The following is a 19,702-nucleotide window of genomic DNA, read 5'->3' as shown; positions in this document are numbered from 1 at the left end:
GTGTAGGAAAGTGCCGGTTTCCTACACCTTTGTATGCCTAGTTTTTAATCTTTGTATGCCTAGTTTTTAATCTTTGTTCATGAGGTGGAAAATGGTCTTACTGTTTTTGTATTTTGCAGTTCTTTTCTTATGAATGAAGTTTAACAGTACTTACTTTTAAAAGTCACTTGTATTTCCTTTCCCTTTCTGGTATGTTAGAGCTCTTTACATATTAAGGAAGTTAAACCTTTGTCATATATTACAAATATTTCTTCAAATTTTATTCATAATTGTAATATTTATTTGTAATATTTTTCAAAATATATTTTGCCCTTATTTATGATAGTTTTTCATGTAGAAAATTTAAATATTAATGAAATGAGATTTATCAGCCTTTTCTAAGTTATTGTGCCATAGCTCAGAGAGGCTTTCTCTGTTCTATGATTACAAAAAAACTTTCTCCAATGTTTTTCAACAATTTTATGGTTTTATTTCTTTTACGTTTGAATCATTGCTCAACCAGGGTTTGATTTTGGTATGAGGAATGAGGTAGACACCCTATCAAATTGTTTCTGTGGTTAAATGTAAGTAATTTGCCATTTTCACCATTTTAATGTATACAATTCAGAGTCATTTATTCCATTTACAGTGCTGTGCAGCCATCATCCCCATTTGCCAAACCCTTTCAGCACCCTGAACAGAAACCCTGTCCCCAGTAAGCAGTAACTCCCTATTTCCTCCTCCTCTGGTCCCTGGTGACCTCTCCTTTACTTGAGCTCTATGAATCTGCCTCTCTACATCCTTCATACACATGGGCCCGTGTAGTACTTTTCTCTTTGTATCTGAATTATTTCACTGAACATGATGTTGTTAAGGTTGAACAATGTCATCTGTAGCATCCTCATTCGTTTTTATGGCTGAATATTTTTTTTTGTATGGATATACCACATTTTGTTTGTCTGCTAATGGATGTTTGGATTGTTTCCACCTTTTGGCTCTTGATAATAATACTGCTGTGAACATTGGTGTGCAAATATTCATTGGCATCCCTGTTTTGTTTTTTTATTTTTCACTGGTCTGGGTCTTTGTTGTGTGCACAGGCTTTCTCTAGTTGCGTTAAGCAGGGACTACTCATTCATTGCAGTGGCTTCTCTTGTTGCGGCTCCTGACCTCCAGAGCACAGGCTCAGTAGTTGTGGTGCACTTGGTGTGTGCGATCTTCCCGGATCAGTGATCAAACCCGAGTTGCCTGCATTGGCAGGCTGATTCTTATGCACTGAGCCACCAGAGAAGTCCTGGAGTCCTTGTTTTTAATTCTTTTGGTTTGGACATACAGGTAGAATTGCTGGATAATACGGTTCAGTTCAGTTCAGTCACTCAGTCCTGTCAGACTCTTTGTGACCCCATGAATTGCAGCATGCCAGGACTCCCTGTCCATCACCAACTCCTGGAGTTCACTCAAATGCACGTCCATCGAGTTGGTGATGCCATCCAGCCATCTCATCCTCTGTCGTCCCCTTCTCCTGACCCCAATCCCTCCCAGCATCAGAGTCTTTTCCAAGGAGTCAACTCTTTGCATGAGGTGGCCAAAGTACTGGAATTTCAGCTTAAGCATCATTCCTTTCAAAGAACACACAGGGCTGATCTCCTTTAGAATGGACTAGTTGGATCTCCTTGCAGTCCAAGGGACTCTCAAGAGTCTTCTCCAACACCACAGTTCAAAAGCATCAATTCTTCGGTACTCAGCTTTCTTCACAGTCCAACTCTCACATCCATACATGACCACTGAAAAAACCATAGCCTTGACTAGACAGACCTTTGTTCTATATTTAACATGGAAGAGCTGCTAAACTGTTTTCCACAGTGGCAGCAATATTTTACATTCTCACCAGCAATGTTTGAGAATTCTGCTTTCTTCATACCCTCACTAACACTTTTTATTTTCCATTTAAAAAATTATGGTCCTGCCTAGTAGTTATGTCATTGAGGTTTAGATTTGCATTTCCCTCATGACTAAGGATGTTGAACATCTTTTTCATGTGCTTATTGACTGTATCTATATCTTTGGAGAAATGACTGTTCCAGTCCTTTGCCCTTTTTTGGTTTGTTTTTAATTAAGACTTTACTGGAGTCGTTTCAGGTTCACAGCAGGATTGAGAGGAAGGCAGAGATTTCTTATATACACCCCTGGCCCCATACCATTATCAGCGTTCCCCACCAGAGTGGTACATTTGTTACAATCCATAAACCTACACTGCCAATAATCATCCAGATCCATAGTTTAACATTAAGATTCACTCTTGGTGTTGTATAATCGGTGTGTTTGGACTAATGTATTATATGACCTCTGACCATCACTGTGCCATCATCAGAGTGTTTTCAGAAATCCTCTGTGCTCCACCTTGTCATCCCTCCAACCCCTGACAACCACTCATCTTTTATTGTCCCCATAGTTTTGCCTTTTCCAGAATGTCATATAGTTGGAATCATACAGGATGTAGCCTTTTCAGGTTGGCTTCTTTCAATTAGAAATCTGCATTTAAAGTTCGTCCATGTCTTTCATGATTTGATAGCTCATTTCTTTTTCACACTGATTAATATTTTGTCATCTGGGTGTATCACAGTTTATTTATCCATTCAGCCTTTGAAGGACATACTGGTTGCTTCCAAGTTTTGGCAATTATGAATAAAACTGATAGAAACATCTATGTGCAGGTTTTTATGTGGACATAAGTATTCAGCTCCTTTGGGTAAATACCAAGGAGCCTGATTACTAGGTCATATGTTAAGAGTTTGTGTAGTTTTGTAAGAAAGCACCACACTGTCTTTCAGAATGGCTGAACCATTTTGTATTCCCACCAGCAGTGAATGAGAGTTCTGTTGCTCCACGCTCTTGTTATCATTTGGTGTTGTTGGTATTTCAGATTTTGTCCATGCTAGTATTTGTCTTTGCCTATTTTTAAATTTTTGTTTTGTTGAATTGTAGGAGTTCTTTATATATTCTGGTTATTAATATTTCATCAGATATATTATATATAAATATTTTTTCCCAATCTGTGGGTTTTTACTCTTTAGATAGTGTCATTTTATGCAAGTAAGTCTTAAGTTTTGATGACATCCAGTTCATCTATTTTTGCTTTGTTGCCTGTGCTTTTGGTGTCATAATTTAGGATACCATTGCCAAATTCAAGATCATGAAGATTTTCAAACCTTATGTTTTCTCCTAAGATTTTCTTATGTTTGGCTCTTATAAATAGGTCTTTGATCCATTTTTAGTTAATTTTTCTGTGAGGTGTATTGTAAAAATCCAACTTCATTCTTTTGCATGTGGTTGTCCAGTTTTCCCAACACTGTTTTTTGAAAAGACTGTCCCTTCTGTGTTGGATGATCATGGCCCATTTGTTGAAAATCAGTTGACCACAGATCTGAGGGTTATTTCTGAACTCTCTTCTATTCCACTCATCTGTGTCTATCTTTTTGGCATACCACATGGGGTTGATGACTGTAGCTCTATAAATATTGTAATCAGGCAAGTGTGATTCTTCAGCTTTATTGTCCTTTTTCAGTATTGTTTGACTTTTCTGCATCCCTTGACTTTTCATATAAATTTTGGGATGAGTTTTTCTATTTTTATAAAATTGTCATTGGAATTTTGATCGGGATTACATTGAACAAATAGGGATTTTGATAGGGATTACATTGAAAAATCACTTCTTGAGAGGAACAAGGTCGTGAGGCAAGGAGCGGTAGGTTTGCAGCCGCCATTTCTTCCGCCTCCAGTCTCTGGATCTTTTGTAGAGCGTCCAACAGCGCTATGTTGGGATAGAGCATCTGGAGGTTCACAACCTCTGTGGTTCGTCGGAGCCACTATGAGGAGGGTCCAGGGAAGAATATACCATTTTCAGTGGAAAACAAGTGGAGATTACTAGCTATGATGACTTTGTTCTTTGGGTCTGGATTTGCTGCACCTTTCTTTATAGTAAGACACCAACTGCTTAAAAAGTAATCCATGAGACAGATAGGAAGAGGAGCATATTAAGAGGTGCAGTCTCTTAAAAGGATCAATCCCTTGAACTCAGCATCCTAGATATGTTTGTAAATAAACTTATAGCATAAATCCTTAATGCCTCTTCTCTGAAATATGGAACATGATAATTGAACGTGTGCTTACATTTTGTTTGGGTAATATTGCATTATTAGTTTCTTAATTAAATATGTATTTGATTAAAAAAAAAAAGAAAATCACTTCTTATCATTTTGTCATCTTAATACTGTCTTCCAGTCGATGAGCATGAGGTAGCTTTCCGTTTTGTTTAGGTTGTATTTAATTTATTTCAGCCATCTTTTATAGTTATTAGAGTACGGATCTTTCACCATTTTGGTTAAGTTTATTCTTAAGTGTTTTATTCCTTTTCATTCTATTATAAATGGGTATGTTTTCTTAATTTCAGTTTTTTGCATTGTTCATTGCTAGTATGTAGAAACAGCTGATTTTTGTGTGTTGATTTTGTGTTTTGCAATTTTTCTGAATGTGTATTAGCTCTAACAGTTGTTTTGTGGATTCTTTAGGTTTTTCTACACACAAGATCACATCTTTTGTGAGTAGAGGTAATTCATCAACTTTCCTTCCAACTTGGATTGCTTAATATTTTTTTGCCTAGTTCTCAGGTTGAACATCCAGTGCTGTGTTGAATAGAAGTGATGAAGGTGGAAATCCTTGTCTTGTTCCTGATCAATTAATTTTTTCTGAATAACTGCTTTTAGTATACTATATGTAGAGTAATCCATCTTTCCTTGTTCCTGCCCATCCATTTACAACACCATTTGCATAATTTGTAGGGTCTTATGTGTGTGTTGGGTGAGTGAAGCATGAACAAAGGCCTGCATGATCTGATCTCTTGCCACTTGCTCATCCTTCAGTCTTGCATTTCCCTCTCTTGTGAACCACAAGTGTTGTGTTGCTTATGCTTCTTGCAGAACACCAATCAGTCATTCTTCATTCATTCCTTATGTATGTTCACATGTCTGTGACTTTGCACAGCTATTTTGTCTACTTGGACCCGTCTTCCCCTACTCCTTGACTTGGCTTCAGCCTGCTCATCTTCAGGCAAATGTAAATCCTCTTTCTGTGTTTACTTTAAATGTGAACATGCTTTTCTTATGCACTTAATAGACTTGCTCCTTGATAATTTCAAGTCTGAGGTCTGATTTTAAAGAGAAAGTTGTCAGACACAGTTGTACAAATAGCAGTAAAAATTGACAGTAAGAAAAAAAATTGACAGCAAGAAAAGTCAGAAAATGAGAAACGGATATGATTTTCTAGGTCTTTAATCCCATGCAGTAGAAGATTTTTTTGTTGTTGTTCTTTCTTATTGAAATGACCAAAACAGAGTGATAAGGGGAAAAAAGTTATTTCTTGACACTAGAGAAGGGTCCCACCCACATACTTGAGACTTAGGGAATTTTGATAGTAAAGTGTGAACATCCACAAAAGTTTGGGTAAGGGCACTTTCCTGTAGAGATGAACAAACACAATATTAGAGATATGAAAAACTCAGCACTTGAAGAAAATGAAACTGCTACCTACTCCAGTATTCTTGCCTGGAGAATCCCATGGACAGAGGCGCCTGGAGGGCTACAGTCCCTGGGGTTGCAAAGAGTCAGACACGACTGAGTGACTAAGCACAGCACAACACAACGATATAAATCTTGACCCTCCTCTTCCTCCCCACAAGTTACTAATGCTTTGACTCCTTCCAGAAGTGTGCCTTGTGTTCTCAGGCACAGTTGTGTCTGCGTGGATGGAGGTGGGAGCTACTCGACATCTGTGTGCCCGAGACCATCCCACGCACATGTTTGTAGCGCTTGTGTCCCTTTCCTGGTTCCCACCTGTCCCCCTTCCTCCCCTCACCTCCATGTCACTCCTGATGGGCCCTGAGGTTGCTGCCGATGTCCACTGTTAACGACAGTGAACATCCTGTTACACTGGTGTGTGACTGTGATATAAATCCTGGAGGTAAAGTTGGTGGGTCAAATTATAACCATATCAGATTGTTCTCACAGAAACATTACAATAGTTTACACCCCTGCAGCAGCATGTCTGAGCATCTCTTCACTCTCCTTTCCTGCCTGTTGTTAAAATTTCATATTTTTGTCAACTGTTTCTCTGCATTTGATGCAGAAGAGCTGTCAACAGAAACACGCGTGTTTTGGTAGTTTTCATGTTTTTCTTTTATATCAGTTACTAACTTGGAATATAAATTTACTTGTACTCTATAGTGTTTCAACTCTTCATGTAGTGTTTGAAATTATACAGATATAAGCCTAGACCTGAATATGTTTAGCTTTACATATAAAATTTACTATTTGACATTTTAAAACTTTTTAATTGGTGGAAATGAAGCTTTTTTCTCTTTTCACTCAGTCACAGGAGTTTGTTATAATATGCTTTCATGGAAAAGTGTTTGAAACTGAAAGGTAATAGTCTGTATGGGACTGGTAGAGCTTTGATACTAAAACTGAATAAATTGTATGGGACAAGAAAATTAGAGGTCAACTTAAATATGTAGATGCATACATCTTAAAATAATGGTATGACCAGACAGTAGAATATCATTCTGCAGTAGAAAGAAATGAGCTATGAAGCCATGAAAAGACATGGAGAAACCTTAAATGCATGCCCATGCATATCTAAATGAAAATCTATTATTGTAAGTCAGCACATTACCAGATTAAAGGAGAAAACTTATGATTATCTCCATGAATGCAGGGAAAACTGAATAAAATTCAGCACCCAATCATGATGAAAGAAGCATTCAGTAAACTGGAGACTGAGGGAACCTTCTTAACCTGAAAAAGGATATTGACCAGAAATCTAAACCAAATATTACACTTTGTGGTTAAACCTTAGAAGTAGTTCTTCCAAAATCAGAGAAAAAAATAATTTCTATTTGACATTGAATAGAAGGTTCTAGCCAATGCAATTAGATAAGAAGAACGTGGAAGCAACCTAGATGTCTATTGACAGATGACTGGATAAAGAAGTTGTGGTACATATACACAATGGAATATTCAGTTCAGTTCAGTAGCTCAGTCATGTCCGACTCTCTGCGACCCCATGAATCACAGCACGCCAGGCCTCCCTGTCCATCACCAACTCCCGGAGTTCACTCAAACTCACATCCATTGAGTCGGTGATGCCATCCAGCCATCTCATCCTCTGTCATCCCCTTCTCCTCCTGCCCCAATCCCTCCCAGCATCAGAGTCTTTTCCAATGAGTCAACTCTTCACATGAGGTGGCCAAAGTACTGGAGTTTCAGCTTTAGCATTATTCCTTCCAAAGAACACCCAGGGCTGATCTCCTTCAGAATGGACTGGTTGGATCTCCTTGCAGTCCAAGGGACTCTCAAGAGTAATATTCTCAGTGGAATATTATTCAGCCATAAAAACACACATTTGAGTCAGTTCTAATGAGGTGGATGAACCTAGAACCTATTATACAGAGTGAAGTTAGAGAAAGATAAATATCTAATGCATATTTACAGAATCTAGAAAAATGGTACTGAAGAATTTATTTTCAGGGCAACAGTGGAGAAACAGACATAGAGAATAGATCTATGGACATGGGGAGTGGGAAGGAGAGGGTGAAATGTATGGAAAAAGTAACATGGAAACTTATGTTACCATATGTAAAATAGATAGCCAAGGGGGCATTTGCTGTATGGCTCAGGAAACTCAAACAGGGGCTCTGTATCAACCTAGAGGGGTGGGGTGGGGAGGGAGATGGGAGGGAGGTTTAAAAGAGAGGGGATATATCTATACCCATGGCTGATTGATGTTGAGGTTTGACAGAAAACAACAAAATTCTGTAAAGCAATTATCCTTTGATTAAAAAAATTTTTAAAAAAAGGAAACGAGGTATGAATTAGAAATGTGAAGTGTTAAGGAGGAGATAGAGTTATTACTGTTTACTGATATTGAGAAATTCAGAACCAGCTACCAAACAAAGTCAGTGGCAATGACTGTAGTGTGTGTGTTTCTGTTTCTTTGTGTATGGCAGATTGCATTTTCCGGAAGGGCTGCACCAGCATATGATGCACCCCCTTTCCTGTTACACAAAGAGGCTGTGATTCCTTTCACTGAGAGTTGGTCTCTGTTCCCAATTCTTGTTGGAACGCCCAGTGGGTAAAAAGATGAGCTATAAAGTTACTTGTCGTGGGGCTGTTGGGTGGGGGCAGGCAGGCATGGGAAAATCTTGAATAAACTTATTTATGCTTAATTTACAAAACTGCTTAGTGCCTAATTTTTAAAATACTGTTTCTCCACATGTAGTAGTGTGAGCAGAAGCCCAAATTGTTCTTTGCTGTTAATGTGTACTCCTTTTCTAGGAGGGGATATGCTTCTATTTTTACCTGACTTCTTAGGGTAATGTTCCACGTGGGGAAAAAATGCTGGTCATGATAGACACGCCACGTCGCTGAGTGCCTCATGCAGGCATCGTGGCACAGAATCTTCCATTGTGGAATGCTGAGAACCGGAAGGGTCCTGAAATGAGCATTTGTGGCTCTAAAATAAGATTTGAGAATATTTCTGGAGCTCAAAATAAAGTAACAGTTATATGGCTTGAAGATAACAAAATAGATTACAATTTTAAGATCTACACTCTGGAGTATAGGCAGATATTATTTGGAGAGTTTAGTTGGAATTGGAGTGTGGTGTGGTGACCTGAGATTCCTTCTTTGCAGTGTAGTTGCCTGAACTGTTTAATGTGGCTGTGGGTGTGAGCACAGCAGAGCAGTGCAGTGCACGTGTGTGAGAACAGAGCCTTCTGCTTGAAGGGCTGTGTCCAGCCCTGGGGTCCCAGGCTGTCAGCTCCGTGGACCTGGTAGATCATTCAGCCCCTAGCCTGTTCCCCTGACACACACAGTGAGGGAGACAGTGTTTCCATTGGTGTGCTGAGACTTGACAGAGGCGCTGGGCATGTCCTAAGTGCTCAGTGAAAGTTATTTTATACAGGCTGGGAAACTATCTTTTTGCTATATAAAGTTTAAGAGAAATGTTAAAATATATTTTTGTTATTTTAAGGAAATTCGCAGTGAGTCCCATGACTATCCTCATAGAGTGGCCAAGTTCCCTGAAAACAGAAATCGAAACAGATACAGAGATGTGAGCCCATGTAAGTACTCATGGCGGGGTGGCGTGTGTGTGTGTGTGTGTGTGTGTGTGTGTGTGCGTGCTGGTTTGTTGTAGGACACAGGACATGGCAGAAAATGTTGGGGTCAAGGTTGATGAGCATGGTGGTTTTTTTTTTTTTGTATCGACATATATACGCGCTCTTTAAAGAAAACTTTTGAGGTATGAAATTGTGGAAGGAGGGGAAATTGCCTGTAATTACCTCCTCTTTCAACACAGCCACCATTTACTCTATGTATTTGCTACCAACCTTTTTTTTTTCCACTTGATTTTTGTTTTTTCAAAATAATCATAATTATATATGTATGTGTACTCATATATATCTATATACTTTTCATATTATTCTATAGCTTTTATAAGTATTTAAATATTTATTCATATAGTTTGCTTTTTCTCCCTAAAATGAAAAAGTAGTATGTGCATACTATAGAAAAGTTTTAAAACATAAAAATGTGTAAAGGGAAAACTCTCATGACTTAAAAACTTTAAGGTTTATATCCTTTTGGTATTTGTCTGTGTAAATGTGTGTCCTTTTAAATTCAGTTGGATCCTGCAGGTACAGATCAAGCTCTCCTCCCGCGAGGCCACACACTCTGGTGGTTTCCTGTCCTGAGCACGATCTGTCAGTGGTTGGATTTCGATTCCGCTGTGCTCATGTGGGTACACACATACATGGTTTTGTGAACAGTTGTAATATCAGGGCTTTTAAAATGTGTTCAGGTGAATTTATTTTTGTCCTGGTTGAGGCCTCCTTCCGGAGAAGGCAATGGCACCCCACTCCAGTACTTTTGCCTGGAAAATCCCGTGAACGGAGGAGCCTGGTAGGCTGCAGTCCATAGGGTCACTAAGAGTTGGACACGACTGAGCAACTTCACTTTCACTTTTCACTTTCATGCATTGGAGGAGGAAATGGCAACCCACTCCAATGTTCTTGCCTGGAGAATCCCAGGGACGGGGAAGCCTGGTGGGCTGCCGTCTATGGGGTTGCACAGAGTCAGACACGACTGAAGCGACTTAGCAGTAGCAGCAGGCCTCCTTCACATACTGCCTGAGGCAGCTTCACTGGCCACAGGACTCCCCGAGTTTGGTTTCAGTGGGCGAGCGTGGGCGGCGTCCTCCGAGCTGCCTGGGTGCTGGGCATGTCTGTGCCCAGGGCCTTCTCCCGGCCTCCCTGTCTGCCATCACAGCACCACTCTTCCTCCCATCTTCAGCCTCTTTCTAAGAACTCTCTTCCTTTATTTTTCACATGTGCTCCAGTGTCTTCTGATGTCATCCCCCATATCCATTGCAGCTGTGACTTAGTCCAGCTGTGTCCACAGCTACGTGGACACAGGCACGTGTGTGCCCACACATGTACATACAGTCCTGGAAGAATGCATCACACAGTCTGTCTGTCCAGCCTCATCACCCACGTATTCTTCAGCCCCTGGTTCTACCCCAGCCTCCCTACGGAAACTTTTATTCTGAAGTGCTGTTCACTCTCTGGTTTTCTCTTGCAGTGAGGGACTTTCTGCCATTGTCTTTTCTTATCCCTATGTGATTTTTGACATTGGCAGCCATGCCTTCCTTCCTCACGTCAGTCTTAATTTTGTTGTCACTCCTCTGGGTGATCACCCCTGTTCAGAGCTTCTTCCCTCAGTTGTTTTCAACTTGAGGGCAAAACTTGCCGCTCCCTCTCCCATCTTGTGTGAGTTCAGTTGCCATGTTTCTGCTTATGGCCCCAGATCTTGTCTGCAGCCTGTGTCTCCTCAGATACAGACCCATTCACCCACTTCTTGTGACCTATCTCTGTCTTGCTGTCCCGTGGCCACCTCAGGCTAAGGATTCCTCCCACATCCCTCAGTCCTGGCCCTACTCCTGCTCTTTCTACCTTATACCCCATATTCGTACTGGACCACTAGCCACATACTTGCTGCAGCTGGAAACTCTCTCTCCCATTCAGTTCCCATGTCTGGTTGGTGACTTGTTGTTTAGTCTCTAAGTTGTGTCCGACCCTTTGCAACCCCAGTGACTGTAGCCCTCCAGGCTCTTCTGTCCATGGGATTCTCCAGGCAAGAATACTGGAGTGGGTAGCTGTTCCCTTCTCCAGGAGATCTTCCCAACCCAGGGATTAAGCCCATGTCTCCTGCATTGCAGGCGGATTCTTTACCATCTGAGCCACCAGGGAAGACTGGGAACTCCTGCTAAATCCAGATGACAGAAGAAGTGTTTTTTAAAAGCCCTTAAGGTGGTGCTGGCAAACCTGTCCTGATTGAAAGTCATCCTATCATTTCCATACATAGACTTGTATGGTTGTTGCCTTGTTCAGAAAACCTGTACTGAAAACCAGCTCTATGCCTGCTCTGTGTGCAAGGACCGTAAGTCCACACACCCTGCCCGCTCACCGTATATGTGCGGTGTGGGGGTTCGTACCTGCTATGCTATGTGTGTTGGGAGGTGCTCAGTTCTGCTTGGGGAGTTAGAGACGGCTTTTAAGATAGTAACTTTTGTTTTTTAATAAAATAGTCTATTTTAAACCAGCATTTATTTTTCCCATCCATACAGGAAATAAAAATAGATAATACCTCATGTGGAAAAAAAGATAATACTGAGTGCAAAGCAGACAATGATGTTTGCAAATAATCGAAAAGAATTGGTTCTTTTCTTAATTCAGAGTTTTAGATCTTTCTGAATTTTGATTCACCAAGTCTGGAAATGTATTTTTAAACAAATTCCTTACACAATTGTTATGTATCCAGCTTGAAACTACATTTGGAGGTATGAATATGAGATGCATGTTCAAAGAGGGGTGTTTTGAAATAGAATTTTAAGAAGTCCACAGTCTTTATGTAATTGCTGTGACTGAAAGATGCCTCATTTGTCTCAGTTAACCATGAGGTGATTGTAGAAGAGATGAGCAGAAAGGTGGTTGACTGAGAAAATAGAGGTTGTAGTAATCACATTGAGGATTGTATTTGTACTGTCAGAGACAGCTGCCAGGTTCTGAAATCTTCCTCACTATTTGCTTTGCACATAGAAATCCCAGTTTACTGTTTGATATAAGAGGAAGTCCCAGCCTTTTGTTTTCTCTGGCCATGAAAGAATAGTTTTTTGTTTGTTGTTTTTGTGATAAAAACACATACCATAAGTTTACTCTTTTAGCAGTTTTTAGGTGTCTGTCACCCATGTTGGTGGCTGTATGCATGTTGCTGGACCACAGGTCTTGTCATCTTGTGTGGCTGAAATGCCACCCCTCCTCCAGCCCCTGGCTGTCACCATCCTGCTTCCTCTTTTCTCAGACTCTGATCACTTTAGATGCTTCACAGAAAATGAATCATACAGTGGTTCTTCTTGTGATGGGCTTACTCCTCACAGCATAATGTCCTCAAGGTTCATCCTTCAGTATTTAAAGTAACACATGGACTTCAGATTCCAGTTGTGTGGCAGGTTAGACAGTCCATGGTTTCTTACTGCTGCAAAACAAGATTCTCATTAAGCACACGTTTTAAATAAATTACTCGGTGGGGAGGAAGTAAGGAAAAGATTCAGGCTTTCTGTGCTCTCCACCTCCTACAAAAAGATCTCAAGAAATGGCATAGCTTCTCTGAATGCACAGGCCAGTGTCAGCTGTGACATTTGTATTCACCTAATAGTCTCCAGGTAAACATATAAGGCAGAAATGACTCGGATTACAGAAAGACATTGATAATTCTATGTTCACAGATTTCTTAAGGCAAAATAATAGTAAAGAAGTGGAAGGTTTAGACTGCACAGTTAAGCTTAATTTAATAAGAAAAATATAGAACCTTATGTCTAGCAATTAGAGAATTCACATTCTTCTAAGACTGCATGGAATACTTGTAATAAATGGACCATTGACTAGGCTGTAAAAGTAAATCTTGACACAGTTTAAGAATTACTGCCATACAGGCCATGTTCTTTGACCGTAATGCGATTAAATTATAGATTATTAATAAAAAGATAAAAATTCCTATAAATTTGGAGATTTATTTAAAGATTTCTAAATGATTCATGGGTCAAGATGAAATCATAATGGAAACTTAAAAATGAACAATAGGTAAAATCTACTTAGCAAAACTTGCATAAAGCAGCAAAAACAGTACTGTAAAAAAATACTGTTTTAAATGTTTGTATTAGAACAGAAGGTTGAAAATTAAAGTGCTAAGTGTCTAACGTAATTTAGAGTAAAAGTAACAGGATAAACACCAAAAAAAAAAAAAAAAGGCAGAAAGGAAATAATACAAAAATAAAAGCAGAATGGAAATCAATGGGACCATACACAGGACCAAATAAAATCAAATGTTGGTTCCTTAATAAGACTAATCAACTAGCAAGATTGAATAAGAAAAATAACACAGATATACAAAAACCAGACAGAGGCAGATGCATATAAATAGTATTAGGAGAAAAGGGAAACAAAATACAGATGTAAAATGACTTTAAAAGCTAGACTACTGTAAACAATTATGGCAATAAATGTGATCACTTAGAAGAAGTAGAACAGACTCCTGGAAAAATAGCATTTACCATTGTAGATTAAAGGAGAAATAGAGTCTAAGGAGGCCTGTGACAGCTAAATAAGTTAAATTAATTAATAAACAATTTTGCATTGAGAATTCACTGAGACTAGCTGTTTTAACAGGCATGTCTTATAATAATGAAAGCTCTCTCAGAGAACAGAAAGAGAATACTCCCCAGTTCCTTTTGTGAGGCTGTTAGATGGGTAATTTGGATATCCAAAGCAGAAAAGTTTAGTAAGAGGAATAAAAGTTACATGCGTACCTGTGTCATGGATGTAGATGTAAAAATCCTAAAGAAAGGTTAGCAAACTGAATATGGCAATATCTATATTAGTTTTAGGAATACAAGAGTGGCTTAGCATTAGACAGTCTTTAAATGTAGTTAATCTTAGTAACAAGGTAAAAGAGAAAAAGCCATATGAATATCTTATAGATGGAGAAAGATTATTTAAAGTCAATTCTTGCTCCTGATTAAGAACAAAACATATATCAAACAGAAGGAAAGTTCTGTAACTTGAGATGACACCAACAGTCACATCACTGTGTTTTGTTAAAAAAAAAAATTTAATTAATTTATTTGGCTCTGCTGAGTCTTAGTTGTGGCATGTGGGATCTAGTTCCCTGCTCAGGGATCGAACCTGGGCACCCTTCATGGGGAGCTCAGAGTCAGCCTCTAGACCACAGGGGAGGCCCCACGTCACTGTTAACGATAACATGTTACAAACATTTTCTAAAACTTGAGGACAAAACAAGGGTGTCCACGAACACTACTTCCACTTCATATTGTCCTTTGGTGGGGGGCGGGGAACAGAGCAGACCCCAGAGGCCAGGTACCACCCCCCCACACACCTCCCTGACAACTGTTTCATCTGACCACACTGTTCCAGTCGCCTCTACTAAAAGGTCCTGGAGCTTTCTGAGCTCTTGTTTTGCTGAGTTACTTCACTCCTCAAGTCAGTTATAGTTTCACCTGCTGATATTTCAGTTCAGTTGCTCAGTCATGTCCGACTCTTTGCGACCCCATGAATCGCAGCACGCCAGGCCTCCCTGTCCATCACCATCTCCTGGAGTTCAATCAAACTCATGTCCATCGAGTTGGTGATACCATCCAGCCATCTCATCCTCTGTCATCCCCTTCTCCTCCTGCCCTCAATCCCTCCCAGCATCAGAGTCTTTTCCAATGAGTCAGCTCTTCGCATGAGGTGGCCAAAGTACTGGAGTTTCAGCTTTAGCATCATTCCTTCCAAAGAACACCCAGGACTGATCTCCTTTAGGATGGACTGGTTGGATCTCCTTGCAGTCCAAGGGACTCTCAAGAGTCTTCCCAAAAAAAAAAAAAAAGAGTCTTCTCCAACACCACAGTTCAAAATCATCAATTCTTCAGCGCTCAGCTTTCTTCACAATCCAACTCTCACATCCATACATGACCGCTGGAAAAACCATAGCCTTGACTAGATGGACCTTTGTTGGCAAAGTAATGTCTCTGCTTTCCAATATGCTATCTAGGTTCCTTCCAAGGAATAAGCGTCTTTTAATTTCATGGCTGCAGTCACCATCTGCAGTGATTTTGGAGCCCCCAAAAATAAAGTCTGCCACTGTTTCCCCATCTATTTGCCATGAAGTGATGGGACCAGATGCCATGATCTTTGTTTTCTGAATGTTGAGCTTTAAGCCAACTTTTTCACTCTCCTCTTTCACTTTTATCAAGAGGCTTTTCAGTTCCTCTTCACTTTCTGCCATAAGGATGGTGTCATCTGCATATCTGAAGTTATTGATATTTCTCCCAGCAATCTTGATTCCAGCTTGTGTTTCTTCCAGTCCAGCGTTTCTCGTGATGTACTCTGCATAGAAGTTAAATAAGCAGAGTGACAATATACAGCCTTGACGTACTCCTTTTCCTATTTGGAACCAGTCTGTTGTTCCATGTCCAGTTCTAACTGTTGCTTCCTGACCTGCATATAGGTTTCTCAAGAGGCAGGTCAGGTGGTCTGGTATTCCCATCTCTTGAAGAATTTTCCACAGTTTATTGTGATCCACACAGTCAAAGGCTTTGGCATAGTAGGGAGGTTTAATAGTGATCTGGACTGGAAAAGGTCAGTTTTCATTCCAATCCCAAAGAAAGGCAATGCCAAAGAATGTTCAAGCTACTGCACAATTGCACTCAGCTCACACGCTAGCAAAGAAATGCTCAAAATTCTCCAAGCCAACCTTCAACAGTACATAAGCCATGAACTTCCAGATGTTCAAGCTGGATTTAGAAAAGGCAGAGGAACCAGAGATAAAATTGCCAACATCCGTTGGATCATCGAAAAAGCAAGAGAGTTCCAGAAAAACATCTGCTTTATTGACTACGCCAAAGCCTTTGACTTTGTGGATCACAACAAACCCTGGAAAATTCTTAAAGAGATGTGAATACCTGACCACCTTACCTGCCTCCTGAGAAATCTGTATGCAGGTCAAGAAGCAATAGTTAGAACTAGAAATAGAACAACTGATCGGTTCCAAATTGGGAAAGGGTTACATCAAGGCTGTATATTGTCACCCTGCTTATTTAACTTCTGTGCAAAGTACATCATGTGAAATGCTGGGCTAGATGAAGCACAAATTGGAATCGTGATTGCAGAGAGAAATATCAATAATCTCAGATGCGCAGATGCTTTCATAGCAGAAAGCAAAGAAGAACTAAAGAGCCTCTTGATGAAAGTGAAAGAGGAGAGTGAAAAAGCTGGCTTAAAACTCAGAATTCAGAAAACTAAAATCATGGCATCTGGTACCTTCATGGGAAATAGATGGGGAAACAGTGGGAACAGTGACAGACTTTATTTTCTTGGGCTCCAAAATCACTGCAGATGGTAACTGCAGCCATGAAATTAAAAGACGCTTGCTCCTTGGAAGAAAAGCTCTGACCAACCTAGACAGCATAATAAAAAGCAGAGACGTTACTTTGCCAACAAAGATCTGTCTAGTCAAAGCTATGGTTTTTCCAGTAGTCATGTATGGATGTGAGAGTTGGACCATAAAGAAAGCTGAGTGCCAAAGAATTGATGCTTTTGAACTGTGGTGTTGGAGAAGACTCTTGAGAGTCCCTTGGACTGCAAGGAGATCAAACCAGTTCATCCTAAAGGAAATCAATCCTGAATATTCCTTGAAGGACTGATGCTTAAGCTGAAACTCCAATACTTTGGCCACCTGATGAGAAGAACTCACTCACTGGAAAAGACCCTGATGCTGGGAAAGATTGAAGGCAAGAGGAGAAGGGGATAACAGAGGATGTGATGGTTGAATGGGATCACCAACTCAATGGACATGAGTTTGAGCAAGCTCCAGGAATTGGTGATGGACAGCCAAGTACTGCAGTCCATGGGATCATGAAGAATCAGACACGACTGAGCAACTGAACTGAATTAGTGATCTGTCATTCTAAAAAGATTCCACCACAACTTAGCAATTTGAATATGAACATTTTGTGGAGTTTATTGTATAAACAATGCTTGAGCACTTGGTAGCCTAGATTGTTGGATACTGTGCCTGGTAGTTGCTTTAAGAAGAGGGAAGTAGATTTCCCATTTTGTGATAGTTGGATTCAGGAGTTGAGGCTAATGAATCAGTTCAGGATTTCTTAACTCTGAACCTGAGTTGCAGGGGCTCCTCTTCCCTTTGTTCTTGGGGCTGGTGGCACAGTCTGTTGTGTCCCCGGACCGAAGGCCCGTACCTGTTGTAGTCTTCAGTCTCTGTGCTTGGCATACTCTCAACCCAAATATTCATGTGACCGACCCCCTCCAAGTCTCTGCTGAAGTGTCAGTGCATGGCGAGGCCCACTTTGACCACCCTGTTCAGAATCCCAGTGCCCGCCTCCACCCCCCCAACGCAGCTCCCTTTTATGGGGCTCTTTCTCCCAGGGACTCTTTTTCCCAGAGGATTTATTGCTGTGTGACAGGTAACTTACTTGATTGTCTTGCTCATTGCCATCCCCTTTCTGAGCAGGTGAGCTCTGGGGACTATGGATGGGCTCCAGGGGCTGGGGCATGCATACTTGGTCTGAGAGGTTTGCCGGGTGCTCTTGGGTTTGTGGGTGGAAAGGGAAGAAGTCCGTTCCCCCGCTCTCTTTCCCTTTCAACTTTTAGGCTCTTTCTCTGAGGAGAAGTACGAGTTTGAAGGAAGTGGTGAGCTGCTCATGACTGTGCCAGACCCCTGTGTGGTGTTGGATGGGGAAGGTGTCCATGATCGAGCTGCATTGGGAATCTCACCCATTTTGTGAGGACACCTCCCAAGTCCTGTTTCCATCCCAGAGACTCTGGGGGTGGATTCAAGAGCCCTTTTCAGTTTGGGGGTGTGTGGAGGCAGAATGTTCAGTTAACACTGTTCTGTCAAGTTTAGGAACTTGAAGTCATGGCGGATGGAGAGATGGACACGTGTGAGCAGCTGGCCTCTGGTTGGAGGCTGTGGAACATGTAATGTCTCTGTCCTGGTTGTCTGGCTTCCAGCGTATGTGTTGAGGGGTGTGGAAGGTGGTCAGTATAGAGAGCAGATTGTCTGGTGAAGGGATGCAGGTGGGGACCTTCCACGAGAGGAGAAGTCCTGGGCCAGGTGTTCAGAAGGGTGACTGTGTGTGTGTGCGTGAGGTGGAGGCAGGGAGCAGGGTGGGAGACAGCGCAGGGTTAGGGGGCTCAAGGGCACCTCTGGGCCTCTGCTCCTGCTTCTCTAGGGTGCAGTGGAGACTGAAATGCTCACATCTCAGCTTGGAGGCTAGGGTGGAGGAAGTGAGCTGTTCAGGTGTATCCTGTGGGTCCTGCCCAGACTGTGGTTGGTTATATTGTCAGAGAAGGAACCATTCAGCCAGCAGGGTTTTTTTTCAGAGGGGGCAGAGGAAACAACTGCTTTTGGTTCACTGCTTGATTCATGAGGGAAAGTTCATATTACTTGTCCTCGAAAATTCTCCTTGTGGGCTTCCCTGGTAGCTCAGCTAGTAAAGAATCCACCTGCAGTGCAGGAGACCTCAGTTCGATTCCTGGGTCGGGGAATTCCCCTGGCAAAGGGATAGGCTACCCACTCCAGTATTCTTGGGCTTCCCTGGTGGCTCAGATAGTAAAGAATCCACCTGCAATGTGGGAGACCTGGGTTTGATCCCTGGGTTGGGAAGATCCCCTAGAAGAGGGCATGGCGACCCACTCCAGCATTCTTGCCTGGAATGGGGTCTTGAAGAGTGGGACATGACTGAGCGACTAAGCACACAGCACGCAGCATTCTCCTTGTAGGGTTGAAGGGAGCTGACGCAGTCAGATGCTTGCCTCATTTGCAGGGAATTACCATGCAGTATGGAAATCAGTATTGGAAACGTAGGCCCCCACCCTACGCCTGGTTGAAAATGGAGCCTGACTTGCGGGGAGATTGGTCTTCTGCCCAATTTCTGTTAATTATTCCTGATGTCTGCCTCAGCATAAATGTGAGCCCTTCCTGCTTGACCTGAAAGACTTTCCAGAAGGAGATGTCTTTACAATAATGAAAAAGGGTGAAACTGTGGGTGGGGAGGTGGGTGGGGTGGGAGAAAGAGCTCATTGTGGCAGTATTGAAAGAGGAAGCTGATCTGTGTTGTCAGCTCAGGCAGCTCGAGCCAGTCATTTCTTGACAGATGGAACCATTTCTCAGAAAACAGACTGTGAGGTGGGAGGCCTGGGGACTCTTCATCGGAAGTTTGCCTAATCTAACTTGAGGGCCGTGGTTCTGTGGGGCGTGCGTTTCTTTGTCCCCCACGATGATGCCACTGTGCAGGAAAGCATGTGTTCTTGGTTGTCCTGCTGCTGGTGGTGTTAGATGTTGAGAAATCAGATTTCCTGTGCAGTGTGGTTTGGTTGCTTTTGTGGCCTCTCATGCAGTTAGTTTGAATCATGTTCATTTTCTCCCTTTGCTGGATCCTGTAGGTGACTGGGGAGAGGGAGTAACACTCTTAAGTACACTTAGAATGAGGAGGAGGTGCTGTGGGCTTGCTCCTTGCTGATGCCCCGAAGCTATGG

At 41.5% G+C, this 19,702-nt stretch overlaps 1 protein-coding gene and 1 pseudogene across 7 annotated transcripts in view; both read left to right on the top strand.

The window, feature by feature from the left end:
* The window catches only part of PTPN2 (protein tyrosine phosphatase non-receptor type 2), a 64,069-nt gene that overhangs the window by 7,513 nt on the left and 36,854 nt on the right, over positions 1–19,702 (top strand). For all 7 annotated transcript variants that reach the window (XR_015153998.1, XR_015153999.1, XM_086373276.1 and 4 more), the window contains exon 2: positions 9,064–9,154. Coding sequence is in view for 3 of the 7 variants with exons in the window: in XM_086373276.1 (XP_086229402.1) it covers positions 9,064–9,154 (91 nt within the window). In the remaining 4 variants the exon portion in view is untranslated. The remainder of the gene's footprint in view (positions 1–9,063; positions 9,155–19,702) is intronic.
* LOC147346179 (cytochrome c oxidase subunit 7C, mitochondrial pseudogene) lies at positions 3,704–4,220 on the top strand (annotated as a pseudogene).

This window comes from Bos grunniens, chromosome 24 (genome assembly GCF_055505025.1).
Source record: "Bos grunniens cultivar Pamir isolate PY7600 chromosome 24, Bosgru_T2T1.0, whole genome shotgun sequence".
NCBI lineage: Eukaryota > Metazoa > Chordata > Mammalia > Artiodactyla > Bovidae > Bos > Bos grunniens.
This window is presented reverse-complemented; position numbering and strand designations above follow the sequence as displayed.